The 15,290-nt window shown below is 53.0% G+C and overlaps 1 protein-coding gene across 2 annotated transcripts in view; it reads right to left on the reverse strand.

The window, feature by feature from the left end:
- Positions 1 to 1,812: 1,812 nt before the first annotated feature.
- Positions 1,813 to 15,290, reverse strand: part of Chst11 (carbohydrate sulfotransferase 11) — a 208,532-nt gene continuing 195,054 nt past the window's right edge. For both annotated transcript variants that reach the window (XM_048802849.1, XM_048802842.1), the window contains exon 3: positions 1,813 to 6,850. In XM_048802849.1, the coding sequence (XP_048658806.1) occupies positions 5,996 to 6,850 (855 nt within the window). In that variant the 3' untranslated portion in view covers positions 1,813 to 5,995. The remainder of the gene's footprint in view (positions 6,851 to 15,290) is intronic.

Here is a 15,290-nt window from a genome sequence, read left to right on the forward strand (position 1 = left end):
TCATGCTCAGATCTGTGTGTCCAGAAGGATTTCTGCAGAATTCTGGCCTCCGGGAAGCCCTGGGTTTCCCCCCCCGCGTCAGTTCATGCCCCAAATGCGCTCCCGGCTCCCGGCTGGTGGTTCCTGGACTTTTCAGAGATCAGGACTTTTTCCAAAAAATGTTCACAGTGACTTTAGAGAATGACATGAAGTTGCCAATATTTTAATTATTTCCTAGTATCAATTAACGTCTAGCATCATAAAAGATCATTTATTTTAACACCAAAAGTGGAGGAAAGGCGTAACTTAGGGGAGCTCATGCCAAGAGTGGGCACAGTGACATCTTAGCTGGCGTTTGGCCTCCTCCTGTTCTGTCCACTTGGTGAGGGATCATGACACTCTCACCCTCTGGCCACGTTCTGGGCCACAGCCTCCTCTGCCTTGGTCCTCTCTGTCAGATGGGGGGCACCTGTGAAGCCTTCAGAGACTCCTGAGGATTAGCTGGCCACGGATAAGAGGCCATTCAGCCCCTCTCCAAGCAGGCCACAGGGGGCCGGAGAGGGCCGCATGCATCTTTGCTTCCCATGAACATTCAGTGTCCCAAGTGAGACAGGGACAGGTCATGGCTAAGTTACATCCACTCACTGATTAAAAAAAGAAGTGTTTTCTGTCAGTGCAGGGTGACTAAGCCCTGTGGTCTGGGCATTTCCCCCAGATAGGACCAGAGCGAGAACAGTCACCAGACAGGAACGAGTGGGAGGCAGACCACTGGGGGCGGGAGCGGCCAGTGAGTGGCCACATCAGAGACCATGTCCGGCACGGATGAGGAAAGCCATAGATCTCCGCACCCCGTGAGGTCGTGTTAAAGTGTTTAGTTAATACATTTAAGGAAGTGAGAATATAATGATAAACAACTGTGTGATTTCTTCTTTGAAAAAAAATCTATGACTTTTGCCGTCAGAGGTGAAAGGTGCCTTCGTGTTTTGGATCTAGCTCGGTGCACCCCCACGGGTTTGTGTGCTAGAAGCTCGGTCCCCAGGGTGGTGGTGCTGAGGTGGTGAACCCTTAAGAGGGCACCGAGCACACCCCCTGAAGGGATTGATGTTCTTGTAGAACCCTGGTGAGTTCCCAGGAGGTAGGCTCCTGAACTTCCCTCGCTGCTGCCTCACCCCCCGCATGCGATTGGCCCCCTTTCCATTTCTCTGCCATGTGGTGGTGATCCAGACAAGGGGGTCCTTGCTAGGCCACCAGTGCCGTGACACTTGACCCTCCAGCCTCCAGAACCATGAGCCAAGTAAAACTCTTTATTAAGTCCCTACCTCAGGCATTTGGTTATAGCAACAGAAAACGGCCTAAGGCAGCACCCATGTGTGGAGCTGAAAGGTCTGTGGGGCACCAGATAAGGAACAGAACATCGGGGCTTCACGTGCGGGGCGGCAACCCCCTTGTGTAGGACCATGGAGTCACTTAGAGAGGTGTGATTATCGACGCCCAAAGCACAGGGTTGAAGACACACGGCCCTGGGTTTGAATACTACGCCACTGAACCCTGAGAGTCTCCTGCTTTATTTTCCATAGGAGTGCGGCACCACCCCATCGCAAGGCATCCCTCTCCAGGGAATTCACAGAAAAATGGAATGAAGACAAGCTTCCATTCATCCACCCACCAGGATTGGGGTCCACGATGCTCTCTACCGTGGCCAGGTAGACGGCTGGCATCCACGTCTCCACCCTTTGATGCACATGAGCCGGGCCTCCCACGTGCTGGGGAGCCCAGCCCAGCCCGCCCCTACAGTCTTTTGTTAACGACCCATGAACAAACCATACACAGAAAGACTTTTTTCTTTCTTTCTTCAATTTAATTGAAGTTACTTAGAAAAATAATCAGGCTTGAATGGCTTTTCCTGGAGGAAGGTTCATGAACATTTCACGCTTTTGTTGGCAATGTGGAATTCAGCTTTCTTTAACAGTACAGGAAGACACAGGGAGCGTTTTCTACAACAGGCCCTCTACTGCATACAGATATGTAAAAGGAAAAAAATCACACCCCACAAAGATGTTAAATTATATGTCCATATGCCACACTGAGCATGCTCATAAAAAAATACAGGCAGCCCCTTCTGTACCTAACAGAGAATAGAGACTGAAATCCGCCTATTCACAGCCAAGGGTCAAGCTGGTCCTGTTGGTTATGCTGGGAAAGGCTGGGGGGTCTCTGGTGGTGGGGTTCAGGGAAGCAGTGTGGTCAGTCCTGCTGACATAAAGGTGGGGGAGGATGGGACCTGGTCACCAGGATTGCACAGGGCAGGGCAGGGCAGCTCAGCTCAGCGTGTGTGTGTGTGTGTGTGTGTGTGTGTGTATGTGTGCGCTCATGCACACACGCAGGGAAGAACTGTCTAAGAAAGTTAGCCGAGACCCTCTGCTTTTTGCCAGGTTAGAAGAGGGACTTTTATAATCGTGGTCCCTTGCACTCTAAGTGTGCTAGGGCCTTGCATTCTTTTTCTCGAGTTTTCTATAGCGTGGATTATACCACGTGCTTGCTCACCTGTTTCTGGGAGGCCTGGTTCTGCTAAAATTCCCACTGCCCTGAACCAGCAGGAGGGGAGGCGAGGCTCACCCACTGGGCAGGGAGGGGGCGGTCTCCTCTAAGACAGTCCAGTTGTTGGGCTGCCCTTCTTCCCAGACCAGCTGGGGAGGGCAGTGGGGGGTCTGGAGAGGCTGCAGGCACCAAACCCACGGCGGACAAAATCTCAAGTTCTCCAAGCAAAGGGACAGGTAAGCAGGAAGGTCCTCGTAAATACAGCCTTGATGACACCTTGGTCTTAAAGCACAGCAGCCCCTTTGAAAAGTGGCCTGGAGCTGGGGACACCGGCCCGCGCTTTTCTCCAGCTATGCATGCAATAGGAAGCATCTTAAAACGTTTTTTTTTTTCTTTAGGAAACACTGACTTTTGTTTCCCAGGTGCACTTCACCCATGGATTTCTTTAGCCAAGGACACAGAATACGTTCTACATTCTGCAAAATGGTTGCATCAATTTTTGTTAAAAAAAATTTGATGTCGTTAGAAAACAAAACGTGAACACAAAACAGAACGCAGAGAAAGAATTTCTCATTTCAGACATGACGCCTCGTCCCCTGAAGGACAATCTATCTCACTTAAGAGACAAAAGCCAATGAAAGGCCATCTGCACACGGCACTGGGCAAGCTTGCACGGGAAGGAGACAGAGGGTGCCAACACGGAAACCAGTGTGGATTTCCATGAAAACCAGGGAAAAAAAGCACACAGTGAACAGTTGCAGGCTGTGGACTTGCAGAAGCCTCCGCCAGGGTCGTCTGTTCCCATGGAGAGACTGGAGGCAGGGCAGCGGGGCCCTCAGTGGCCTTATGCACTCTGCCCCACTCCTGCCCTTCCGTCCACACCACCCAAGACTTCCCTCCACTCTGGGGGTGGTGCTAGCTGTCCGTGGGGGTGTCCAGGATTAGACGCCTTGCACTGAAGTCAACATTTAATCCTCTGAGGCTGGAAACCAGATGGAGACTGGCGCCATTTTGGTTTTGCTTGTTTGTTTTTGGAGGGGGGGCAAAAGCAAAAACAAGGATCCAAGGGGGTTGATCCTTGCAGACCCTGGAGGGGCTGCCTCACCCTAACCGAAGCACCTTCTGCGGGACATCAGCTCTGGGAGTTAACATGCAAAATAGAGCCTCCTGGTCATGCCAAGTGCAGGAAATGCCCCGACTCCCAGATGGCCTTGGGGTTCACCATGCACTACACGCCTTCTCCACTCAGAAAAGAGACTCGCTCAACTTGGTTTCCCAAGGACATCTGACCACCAACCTCATCTGCATCACACCAACTCAATGTCCCAGAGAGCCCCTGTCGTGTAGAGCACGGGTTAGGACATGCAGCACGACCTGCTTCAACAGAAGCCCTATCTCTTGAGGACACTGTCTCTCGCCTGGAAATAAGGTCCAGACTCTCAATTGCAGGGACAGCCAGGGTCTGTCACTCTACTTGCTCAAACACACTGCATAGATCTCTGTCCACGAAGGGCAAAGTTGCTGTGCCCTCTCTCCAAAGAGGAGAGAGCCCAGAAGACACGTGATGTTTTATAAATACCTCGGCCACCTCCCTGGCACACCTCTCCCTCAAGTTAAATGAAATAATCTCCTCGTTGAGATGCTGCAGCTGCTGGTCACGGAGCTTGCTGTGAGCTTTACAACACAACTTTAATAGTTTCTGAGATAAATTATTCATTTCTGTTTAAAATATTCTCACCCCTTCACTCTATATCGCGTCAAAAACAAAAAGCAAAACTTACCCACACCCCATCCCACCCTCCCCTATTATTAGAACTATTATTATTATTTTTATTATTATTATTATTATATACAGTATCTGCTACCGACTCATTCACTAGCTGTAAGAGGGATGTGGCTCAAACTTCAATCGAGAAAGCGCTGGAAATGGCTGGAATTCAGAAGCAGGTTTGGATGTTAATCAGCAAGGAACAGGAGTGGCCAGTGGCAGCCTTCCAGAGGAAAGGAGTGTGGATGAAGAGGGCAGGAGGCTGTCCTTGCCGCCCATGCTTGGCAGTCACGAAGGTTCGGAGGGTCTCTTAGCCTCTGCAGGATGGGGAAGGTGGGCGGGTAAGCACGTGCCCACACAGCCCACCTCTGATCTTTACAAGGGGCATAAATGCAGCCTGTTGCAACTCCCCAAGTGTGTACCTGGGAAGCGTAGAAGACACCTCCACCCGGGGATGCGGATGTTGACTGGACATGGCGGGAGGAGGCACTTGAGGACCTTCTCCTCTCCTTACCCAACCAGACCTCGGTTACAGCACTCTTCCACGCTGTGCCTGGAGAGTCCCTTCTGGGGCTTCAGGGCACAAAATAGGAAATATTTTTGCTATTTCTTGGGTAATGACCTTAGATTACTCACTGAGTAGCCTGATCCAAGTGTGTGGTTTTCAAATTTGGGCCAGAGAAAAATGCAAATATGTAGGGCTCACGGGCCTTCTAGAGTTACAGAGTCCAAACCCCACTTGAAGTCCGTGAAGATCAGGGGCCTGGTTAATGTCGAGCTGGATGCTCTGTGTCCACGTAAAGCTTCTTGAGGGCTAAGTCTACTGGGTTTGTTCAATGCTCTGTCTGCAGGGCCTATACCTGAACCTAGAATATAGTAGATGCTCAATAAATACTTGTTGGCCATAAAGCAACAGCTGCTTCACCTTCACCACAACCGGCACTGCCAGTTAAAATTTTCTGTTTAAAAATAGCCTATTCTATCAGGCTGCTAATTTTGGTGAAAAAAAAAATTGCTACAATCAGCTGTCTCCTTGGGTTTAAAAAAAAAAGTCACATTTCTTTATGGCAAGGGACTTTGGGGTCAATTGCATTGGGTTTGGAATTAGCCCCTTGGGAAGATGCCTCTGAGTGCAATAGTGACCTATTTATCTCCAGCAGAACTTCAAGAACAGTGGCATCCACACGCATCACAAGGATTGTCACCAGACGACCCCATGAGAGGTTAGTAGGGAGAACATCGTGCCCCCCAATGAGCTGTAGCGAGCAAAGCTGGAACCATAGATTTCTTCAGGGGACCTCGGCGTTCTGCTGCCAAAAAGAAATCTATACGGAGACCGTGTTTAAATAACTATAAATAACATTAATCAGAACTCATGGAATGCACAAGTCACCATGGAATTCACCAGGACACAAGGAAACCTCTGAGACAGTGTTGCAGTATTCACTTCTGAAAACAAGGACAATCCACCCTCTTCCCCTGCTGAAGACGGCGGTCCCTCCCTTCGAAGGACTTTAAATAATTCTCACCATGCTGCTCGCAGCACGTTCCCCAAAGCAATATTAATTTACAAAATAACCCAATATCCATAGAATTCTTTTGACAAATAAAAATCTTAAATTAAAAAGCATGACTCTCTCCCTCTGCCCGCTCCCCTCCCCGGTGCCCACCCCACCCGACCCCCACCGCAACCCCCACCCCCACCGCCCCTCATTCCAATTTCAGGTAGCTGGGCACTGAGTAATTGAACATTAAAAAGTCGAGTTTGTAGACTTCGTAGAGCTGCGTCTGGTGCTCGGAGCTGATGTTCTGGAAGAACTCGGTGGTCATCTCGTCCGTAGTTCGGGTGGACTTGGCGTAGGTGGGGAACTTGAGCGAGCCGCCGACGCCCGCCAGCTGCAGCACGTAGTTGGAGTCCTCCTCCAGGGTCTCGTACTTGCCCACGAGGTCGTAGCGGATGTGGCACGGGTGGCACAGCGAGTGCACCGTCTGCCAGTGCTCGTTGAAGGGCTCCTCGCGCTGCGTGTGCGGGTCGATGAGGTAGGCGACGAACTCCTCGAAGCGCACGTCGTGGCCGCGGCGCAGCGCCTCCTGCGTGGCGTTCCTGCGCTGGCGCCGGATGATCTTGGTGCCGTAGCGCTTGTGGAAGGACGTGTTGTACTTCTGCGTGAACTTGTTGCGGTAGGCGGACACCAGCCTCTCGAAGGGCTCGCGCACGAACAGGAACTTGAGGTAGCTCTTGAGGCGGTGGTTGATCTCGGGGATGCTGTACTGGTTGAGCGTCTTGAGGTTGGCCGCCACGTGCGCCTCGCTGGCCGGGATCTCCATGGGGTCGCTGTACTTGCCGCGGCCCGTCAGGACCATCATGAGCCGCTTCCAGTTGGTGCACGCCACCTTGGGCACGTAGCAGTAGATGAGCTCGTGGTCCTCGTCCACCACCAGGTGCTTCAGGTCGTTGGGGGTCAGCACCCGCCGCTTGCGGCTCAGGGCGCTGTGGGCTCGGCACGTGTCGGTCACCTGGTCCCGCCTCATCTGGTGCAGGACGGCCGTGTTGGAGAGTTCCAGCTGCAGAGGGGACACAAGAGGGGGGACACAGGTCAGGGGGCGTCTGGAACTTTTCCACTTGGCCACGTCCAGACACGCAGCTAGACCTCCCCGGGTGCGGGAAGGGCGTGGGGAAGCCCAACCTGTGTGGTCACAGTCTAGGCAAAGAGCTACGAGTCTCGATAGAGGGACATGTTTGTGCTTGGGACACGTCTGTGCTCCTCTAAATTTCAGGAACAAAGGTTTCTCCCCAAGGACTGTCCATTCTGTGCCAGTTCTCTGGACTCGGAAACAGGAGACCACCATGCCCTGTGCTCTGCCATCCTGGTCACCAGTACCCAGGGATTTGGAGACCTGCATGGAAGGATGACACCCTGTTGTAGGCTCAGAGCCATGACACCACCCCTGCTCTCCAGAGTGTGGGCTAGTCCCTTCCTTTAAACAGAAAAGGAGTTGTTAGTTGTGCTTAAAGTTAGGGACAACACCAGGCTGTGGAATGGCTGCAGGAGCTGCAGGTGACATGGTGTCCTGATTTCTTCCTTGTTCCAAGAAGACTCCGCACCATACACGGGTCTGCTGACCTCCAGCTCCAGCACCAAGCTGCTTTTCCAGCCTCATTCCTACCCCTGCCCTTCATCCCCGAAGGGCGCTCCTGGGAAACCCGGGACCCACTTCCCCCTTTGTCCCAAGGATTCCCGGGCTGGTCCAGGGGGGTTAACAGGTGTGCATTCTTTTATGAAAGGAGAAAAAAGAAACCTAAGAGAGAAGGTCGGGAATCTCAAAGATCAATCTTGCCAGCTCTATAGTTTTGCCACAGGTCAGTCCCAGGTCACTGAATTCAATTAATATTTATTTTGAATAGAGAAACTCTGACCTTTGCAATTCCTGACTTGGAAGCAGATGTATCCATCACGGTAAGAGGAGCACTCATGGGCGACCTGGGCTGGTAAGCAATGCCATTAAGAAGAAAAAGGTCCTTCAAGGAAATGGAAAGAGCACGAGGAAAACAGGGCCCATCGATTTTGCCGTTTAATTGCTCAGGATAATTTTGAAGGCAATGAAATTCCTAAGATGAGCGGAAGAGTGAGGGGGTCCCCTCCCCCTTTTCTAGATCCCCAGGGAGGCTGTGCTTCAGCATCCTGGCCACAGAGGAGGGAACATGGACCCCAGACATTGGAGTCACTTTCCCTCCAATCCCTCCAATGGCAGAAGTGGAAAATAATTCAATGGGGCTTTGAAATGTGGCATTTGTGGGTTTTTTCTCTTCCACAGCAGAGAAGGAGGCGAGAAGACCAGCTGCCACAGCCAGGTCACATGACCTCCCTCAGGGCGCCTGGGGCCGGAGAGCTTTTCAAAGCTGAGCCACGTCCAGAGGAAACTCACCTGTGTTCAAGTCTTTAAAAACATGTTTTAATTTGTTTTTATGCTTTTTAGTTTTCAAACAATTTCAGAATAGTGTTGACTGGATTGATTAAAAATACGTCATCACTAAACTATGCACAAATATAAGACCAGGTATCCAGCTCCAAGACCAAAACAAAAGCAGACACTCAGATGAATACCTCAGCACAGTGGGGGGTATTTTATGGGAATGAGGTCCTGCGGGATCCTGTGGAGCTCTCTGGGGGCTCTGGGCAGGCCCTTCTGAAATCCCTGCTACTGTGCTGCGTGGCCACTAGGGTTCAGGCTTCTCATTCCCACTTACTCCAGCACTCCACAGCTGTGACTCCAGTTGCCTTTTTACTTGGTACAAGTACACCGTCCACACATTTTGTTCTCCACCCACCTCGAATTAGCTAAAAACAATAAAATGGAGCCACCTGGTGCCACCAAACACCATCGGTGAATATGTGTGCCAGGGCATCCCGTGGCAGGACTAGGGTGTCAGGGGGTGAGGCTGATAACCCAGAAATGCTTGAACTTTTTCAAAAGATTGTCATCAAAATAAAAAAACACAAAATTCATAAAATCTTAAACACAACTCCAGATCCCTAGAAATTCTGTGGATTCCTTGAAGCTTGGTTCAGGAATCCTGGATGAAGGGGAGCCCTGGACAGGTCACAGGGAAGACAGGACTCCTCTGCCATCACACCAAGATGGGCAGGACAATCTCCATGTTCCTTCGTGGATAACAACATGTTAGAATTTGTGATGAGGAAGACTGCAATGTCTAAGGCATGTTGCTTCCATGTCCCCTGCCTACAGACCCCTTTTATATACCTGTCAATCAAGGAGCCCACTGAGACATTCCCAGAGACCACAGAGCCTACGAAAGGGCCTTTCCTTCTTTCCACACCTACATCATTCTCTCCTGGGTCAATAATAACTATCGACTGGTTCTCAAGCTTTCGCGTGCATGGAAGTCACATAAAGCAGTTTGCTGGATTCCATTCCCAGAACTGATGAGTCAGCAGGTTGGGGACAGGACCTGAGAATCTGCATTTCCAGCAGGTTCCCAGCGTGTGAGTCTGCTAGGGCAGCCGGACCCCAGATTGGAGGGTTTAAACGACAGAAGGCATTCTCCCACAGTTTCAGAGGCTGAAGTCCAAGATCAAGGTGCTGGGCAGGGCTGGTGTTCCGGGGACTCCCTCCTTGGCTCAAGCACACCCTCCCTTGATCAGGCCCCACCGGGGTCTCCTCTTTTTCTAAGGATTAGACTGCTGTCTGGACATTTTGTTTTTATACGATCACCTCTTCAAAGACACCATCTCCAACCACAGTCGCATTCTGAGGGACTTTGGGGTTGAGAATTTGACATGAACTTGGGGCAAGGGGACCCAGTTCAACCCCTCACCCCAGGTGGTGCTGGTGCTGATGGTCCGGTCACCACGCTTTGAGAACCACACTTCTACTCTGTGGAAATGTCTGTAATCTGCGATCTCTCTCCAGTTCACAGCTCTTGTTAATCACAGCGCTCAGCATCCAGGTTCACCATCTGCTGCTGGGAGGCTCCTAGACGTTCCCCAGCCCCAGTCTCCAGCTCCGTTCATGCCCCTCTGATCTCCCCGAAGTACCCATTAGGTCAGGGGAGGCTGATTCTCGGAAACCGTGGACATGGCTCCTGGCTCTGGGCTGTGTCCTGTGATCTCCTTGCAATGTCTATTTTTAATTTGGACGTCTAAAAAAGGCAACTATGATTACTTTAAGTACCAAATATAGAGGTTGTTGGACAAAGCCTTTAAAATTTTACTACCGTTTCATCTTAAAAGGAAGAGGAGCTGGTTTCCCTTAAGTTAAAACATCTCCTGTGATGTCTGCAACCTCCCTCAGATGCGAGACCCACGCACAAGGAAGAACCATTGCTCATCTCAATGCTCGGGTAGGGGACATGCAGGGAAATGGAAATCCAGAGAAACAGGTAACTCTGGAAGCTTCCAGTGACTGGGACTGTCCGAATCTGCCTTTCACGAGTATTAGCTCAGGCGCAGCCTCAGCTTCCGTGTTTGAAAAAATCGGAATATTTCTGATGCATTCTTTTGTCTTTCATTGCAGAACTGGGGGAAGGGACAGAACCCGTTGAGCTGATTTGCTCGGAGTCTACTACATTTCCTTCTGGTCCAGCAATTCTTAAACTCGGGGAGAGGGCTGGTCACCAGGACTTACTGTGGAAACCACAGCTATAGCAAGAGAGAGAGGCACACCTTTCCACAGCTACCATTTTATGGAGCACCTACTATGTTCCAGCCATTGTTAATCCTCACACTCTGTGAGGCAGGTATCACTCGTATTCCCAACTTAGAGATCTGGAAACTGAGGCGGGGTGGGGGGCATGCTGGGGATATAGCTCAGTTGGTAGAGTGCTTGCCTGGCACGCGCAAGGCCCTGGGTTCAATCCCCAACAAAACAAACAAACAAACAAACCAAAAAACTGAGGCTGGGGTTCTAATCCAGGCAGACTGCACTCAGAGATCCTGCCTGAGGAGGTCTCCAGACCCAGCTGGGAGTTCCCATCTCCGGGAGAGCCAGTGGAGCTGGGGGCTCAACGCTGGTTGCTCACTGGGATCACAGGGGAGCATTAAACACTTCTGAGGCTCCAGTCCCACCCAGAGCAGATGGAATGGCTCCAGCTGTGGCCAGTTCTCTGGGATCCCAGGGCTGCCCTGGCAGGGAGGTCCAATGCCAGGGTGTAAAGTAGAGGCTTGGACTGAGCAGGACCAGTGTGTGATCCTGGGACGGTTTCATTCACTGGGCTGGGATTGCCTGAGGGCCACCGCCTGCAGCCTCTCCCAGTCACTCCAGGATGGGAAGGACTGCCCCTGCGGGAGCCCCGATGCCCCAAAGCCAGCTGCCCCTGCTCAGCTAAAGGACCCCAGAGCCGACTACAAAACAGCCAGGTGGAACCAGCTAGGCACTGGCCACCCCCAAATGCATCCCGAAAAACTCAGGGTCAGGGTGGCCATTAAGAGGAACCTCTGGTTGGCTGGGGAGGCCCACACCTGTTAATCCCTGTGACTTAGGAGGCTGAGGCAGGAGGACCACAAGTTCCAAGTCAGCCTCAGCAACTTATCGAGGCCCTAAGCAACTCAGAGACCCTGTGTCTAAATACAATATTTAAAAAGGGCTGGGGATGTGGCTCAGTGATTAAGCGCTCCTGGGTTCAATCTCTGGTACACCCCCCCCCAAAAAAGAGAGACCTCTGGGGCCTCAGCTCTCCCCATCCCCTTCCCTGACCTCAGCACCCACCTGCTTCTGACCCACTTATCACAACTGACTTATTTTGCTGGTCTCTCCCTTCTGGATCTTGAAGAGGGCAGAGGGCAGATTTTTTTTTTTTTTTAATTGGTGGTGGTGGGAAAGGAACCAGGGCCCCCTGTAGGCCAAGCACATATCTACCACGGAGTCACACCCCGAGCTCTGGAGTAGATACTTTTCATTTTGGGGGTTCACTGTTGTATTCCCAGTGCCTGGCACGTAACAGACACTCTAAGATTCATCAAGGGAATGAAGGAAGGATCCAGTGCGGGGTGGCAGGCGTTGTGCAGAGTCCGCGGCTGCGAGGCTGCTGGCTCTGGTGCCTACCCCTGCCCCCTGCCCCCTGCCCTCTGCGGGCCTGGCACCCCGCCTGCAGCTGCGGCTTCAGGGCTCCACACCAGCCCAGAGGTGGAGGCCGACGAGCAGCGGGGCTCCTGGGACTCCTCAGGGTTGTTAAGGCCAGCGCTGAGCCCCGGGTGACTGCGGCAGCCCTGGAGGAGGGGAGGACCCTGGCACCGCCCACCATCTGGGGAGGCCAGGAGGAAGGAGGAAGGGAACCGAATGCTGGTCAGGGGCCCCCAGCGCTGCCCACGAGGGCGTGTGGCACGGGGCTCCCTTCCGGCCGGCCAGGTGCAGCTGGAAGGGCCTGATTCACATCTCAGAGCCTCTGTTTGGGCTTCCGGAGGCCTGGGCAGGGTGCGGGAGGGGCGTCGGAACAGGAATGGGGCCGCTGCCAAGCTGGACTGGCTTCGGATGAATGGTGGCCTGCAACAGGGACAATGGCGGGGAAGGGACGCTGCTCTTGCGCTGCTTGCTGGGGGGGGGGGCGGGGAGGCTGGATTTCCTGGGAAATCTGAAGGCAGCGGGGCAGGCGGGCGGTGCACCTGCCGGCCAGCTCTGGGCTCTGGGAAGTCACCGCTGGTGGAGAGGGAGGAGGGCTTCCCCTCCCCCATGGAGATGGCCTCCCTGAGGGTGACACTCTGGGAAGAGGGGCCCTCCAGGTTCTCCTGGACCTTCACCCCTTGAACCAGCTGGCTTTGAAGGCTCTGCGCTTGACCCTCTTCCCAGACTCTCTTTCCAGCCTATTCTACTGATGTTTTGCCTGAGTCACTCGACTTCCCTCCGGCCTTAGTTTCCCCATCTGTAAACTGGGCACAGTAAGAGTAGTACTCCTCAGGGTTGTTTTAGGATTGAGAACCCACAGGGAAGGCACTTAGCACAGTACCCGGGACACAGAGAGCGCTCAGGAAGTAGTAACTGTCATAAACCTCACAGCGGGTCATTTTGTCAGTGGCTGGCAGGACAGCCAGCTGGTCCCTCTGCCTTCTGCCTGGCAGCGGTTCTTAATCTGCAGCATAGGTAAGAAACACAGCGGGCTGCGGGGACAGTGTGGATGCTCAGATGCCACCTGAGCAGGTCAGCTGGGGGGGGGGGGCAAGGTGCACGGCCTGGACCGTGGCCTGGTAGTGATCCCGCGACTCCGATCGTGGGGCTGGTGGCCTCTGTTCCACTCTGAGGACTGCTGACTTAGCCCTGCGTTTTACCCGAGCAGGCTCTGCGGTTAATGTCAAATACATTTGTCATCCTACAAAACGCCTGGTTCACGGAGATTCAGTGTCTTGCTGACGGAGGAGACAGACAGATGTGATGGCAGGCCCTTGATGGGCAGCTGTTAAGGAGATGGTGGTCTAAGGAGCAGTGCTCCAGCCAGTAAAGATGAGCCACGGGACGGCGAAGCATGATGGGATTTAGGAGTGAGTGGGCTACGGGGTGAGAGTTACCCCAAAAGGCTGATTTATTTCTTAATAAAGGAGCAAGTTTCAATGATACCCCATTTCCCCACTGTCCTAAAGGGACATGGGAGCCATTCTCTGGGGCTTTCATTTTTGCGTGGTGTATATTCCTGGTGAGGGGACGGGAGCCTTTTGCTGAGAGGAGAGGAGGTACCAGCTCTGAAGTTGGGGCTCTAAAGCCTCACGTTTCTGGAACCCCTCTTCTCCACCCTTGGCAATCGCAACAACCTGGGCCCCAAGGGCCATCTCCCCACCATCACCCAGGCCCCTTTATCTCAGGCTCTCTGAGACGCCAATCACCATCAACAGTGTGAGTTCAGCTCACTTCCAGCCTCTGAGGCTGCTGGGGTGGGGGCCGGCATCTTATGGGTTCCAGAAAAAGGTACCCAATACTGGCAGGATTCACAGGGCAGTTAGCTCTCTGCCTACACATTAATGTCTTTAGTACTAAGATTTGTCTGTCCACTCATGGCCTTTTTCCTTTTTCAAGAAGGACGGCCCGTGTACAGTCCCAATGGCAGCTGGCAGAAGGCCACCAACCACGGAGTGCTACAGGGACGAGCCCAACGGAATTCACCAGCTGCTCACTGAGGAGCTGAGCATCTGCTTCTTAAGGCCAGGACGAGGACCTCCGGACGCACACACAGCACAGGCGAGGTCACAGACGTTGACCTGGGGCCCAGAAGGGGATAAGACACCACGAGTTCAGGACATCCGAGGCGTGAAGACCCCTCTGCTTGTATGGCCTAGAACTCGGAGCTTCAAGGTTGGAAATGCCTTTGCCACCACCCATCCCCAGCCTGTTTCTTCAGATGGCCAACTGAGGCCCTGAGACGGGCACTCGCCCACTTGTGCCTGGGAGCCACAGGGCTAGGACTGGAGCCCGGGGCTTCTGCCTTTGTGTGGGTGCAGCTGCGAGGTACAGAGGGAGGAGGGGTCTTCTTGCTCCGCCTCCCCAGCAGGCCTAGCAGTGGGGTGGGGATGGGTCCTCGGACAGAGCGAGGGCAGGCCAGCCTGGGACCTGCTCCAGTGTCACTACAGAGCCATCAATGTGGTGGTGCCAGGACAGGCCGTGTGCTGGAAAGGACACCCTGGCCACCTCCCCAACCAAGAGGAGCATTGTGACTCCATACACGAGGAGCCACAGTCGGTGGGAATTCTGAATCCAAGCAGGAGCAAGTGACCTAGTTTATCATCCAGAATAAGGAACAAGGGCGAGGCTCCCCTGCGCTGGCCCAATTTGGGGCGCTCATTTTAAAAAGTGAAGCAAGAACTGGGGAAAATCTTTTTTTTTTTTTTTTTAAGCTCAACGACCCTGCTTGGGCAAGTGGGAGAAATGAATTGATTTCAAGATACAATTTTTACAGAGAATCAGCCTCTCCCCCAACCCACAAAATCAATGCTGAACAAAACCCGAGAGTATTTGCTGGGAGGAGCTCAGGCCTGCTCCGCCCAGGACGTCTGGATTTGGTGGAAGCCCCTGTGGTTGTAACGGTGGTGATCACACTGGGCATGCCCAGTGAGTGGCCCAGAGAAGGCGCCATATCTTCTAGAAGCTCATAAAAAGGTGAAGAAATTCCCCTCATTCACCTTGCCCAGTAGTCCTTTGCCCCAAGATGCCAACAGGAGGGAAGACTGGCTGATGTCACTTGTCCTTGCGCTTCCTCTGGCTCCTTGGGGTGGTGACTAACAAGTGGTAGGTTGGGGACTTCAAGGCAGACAGAGGGACAGGGAGCCTCAGGCCTGCATGTGACCATATCGGCTTCCTCCTGGAGTGCCACTAGGGCTCCGTTGGGCCCCTCTGTGGGCTGTGGATGGGTCCACTCACCCTCTCCCCTGCCCAGCAGGTTGCCCACTGCCCAGCCCTGGGCTCCGTGCCAGGGAAGGACAAACTGGTCAGTTAAACACAGGCCCCGGGCCTAAGGGACTGAGGAAGCCCAATTCCAAGTTCGATAAGACGTGGGGAGAGGATGTGT

Source organism: Marmota marmota, unplaced genomic scaffold, assembly GCF_001458135.2.
Source record: "Marmota marmota marmota unplaced genomic scaffold, marMar, whole genome shotgun sequence".
Lineage (NCBI taxonomy): Eukaryota > Metazoa > Chordata > Mammalia > Rodentia > Sciuridae > Marmota > Marmota marmota.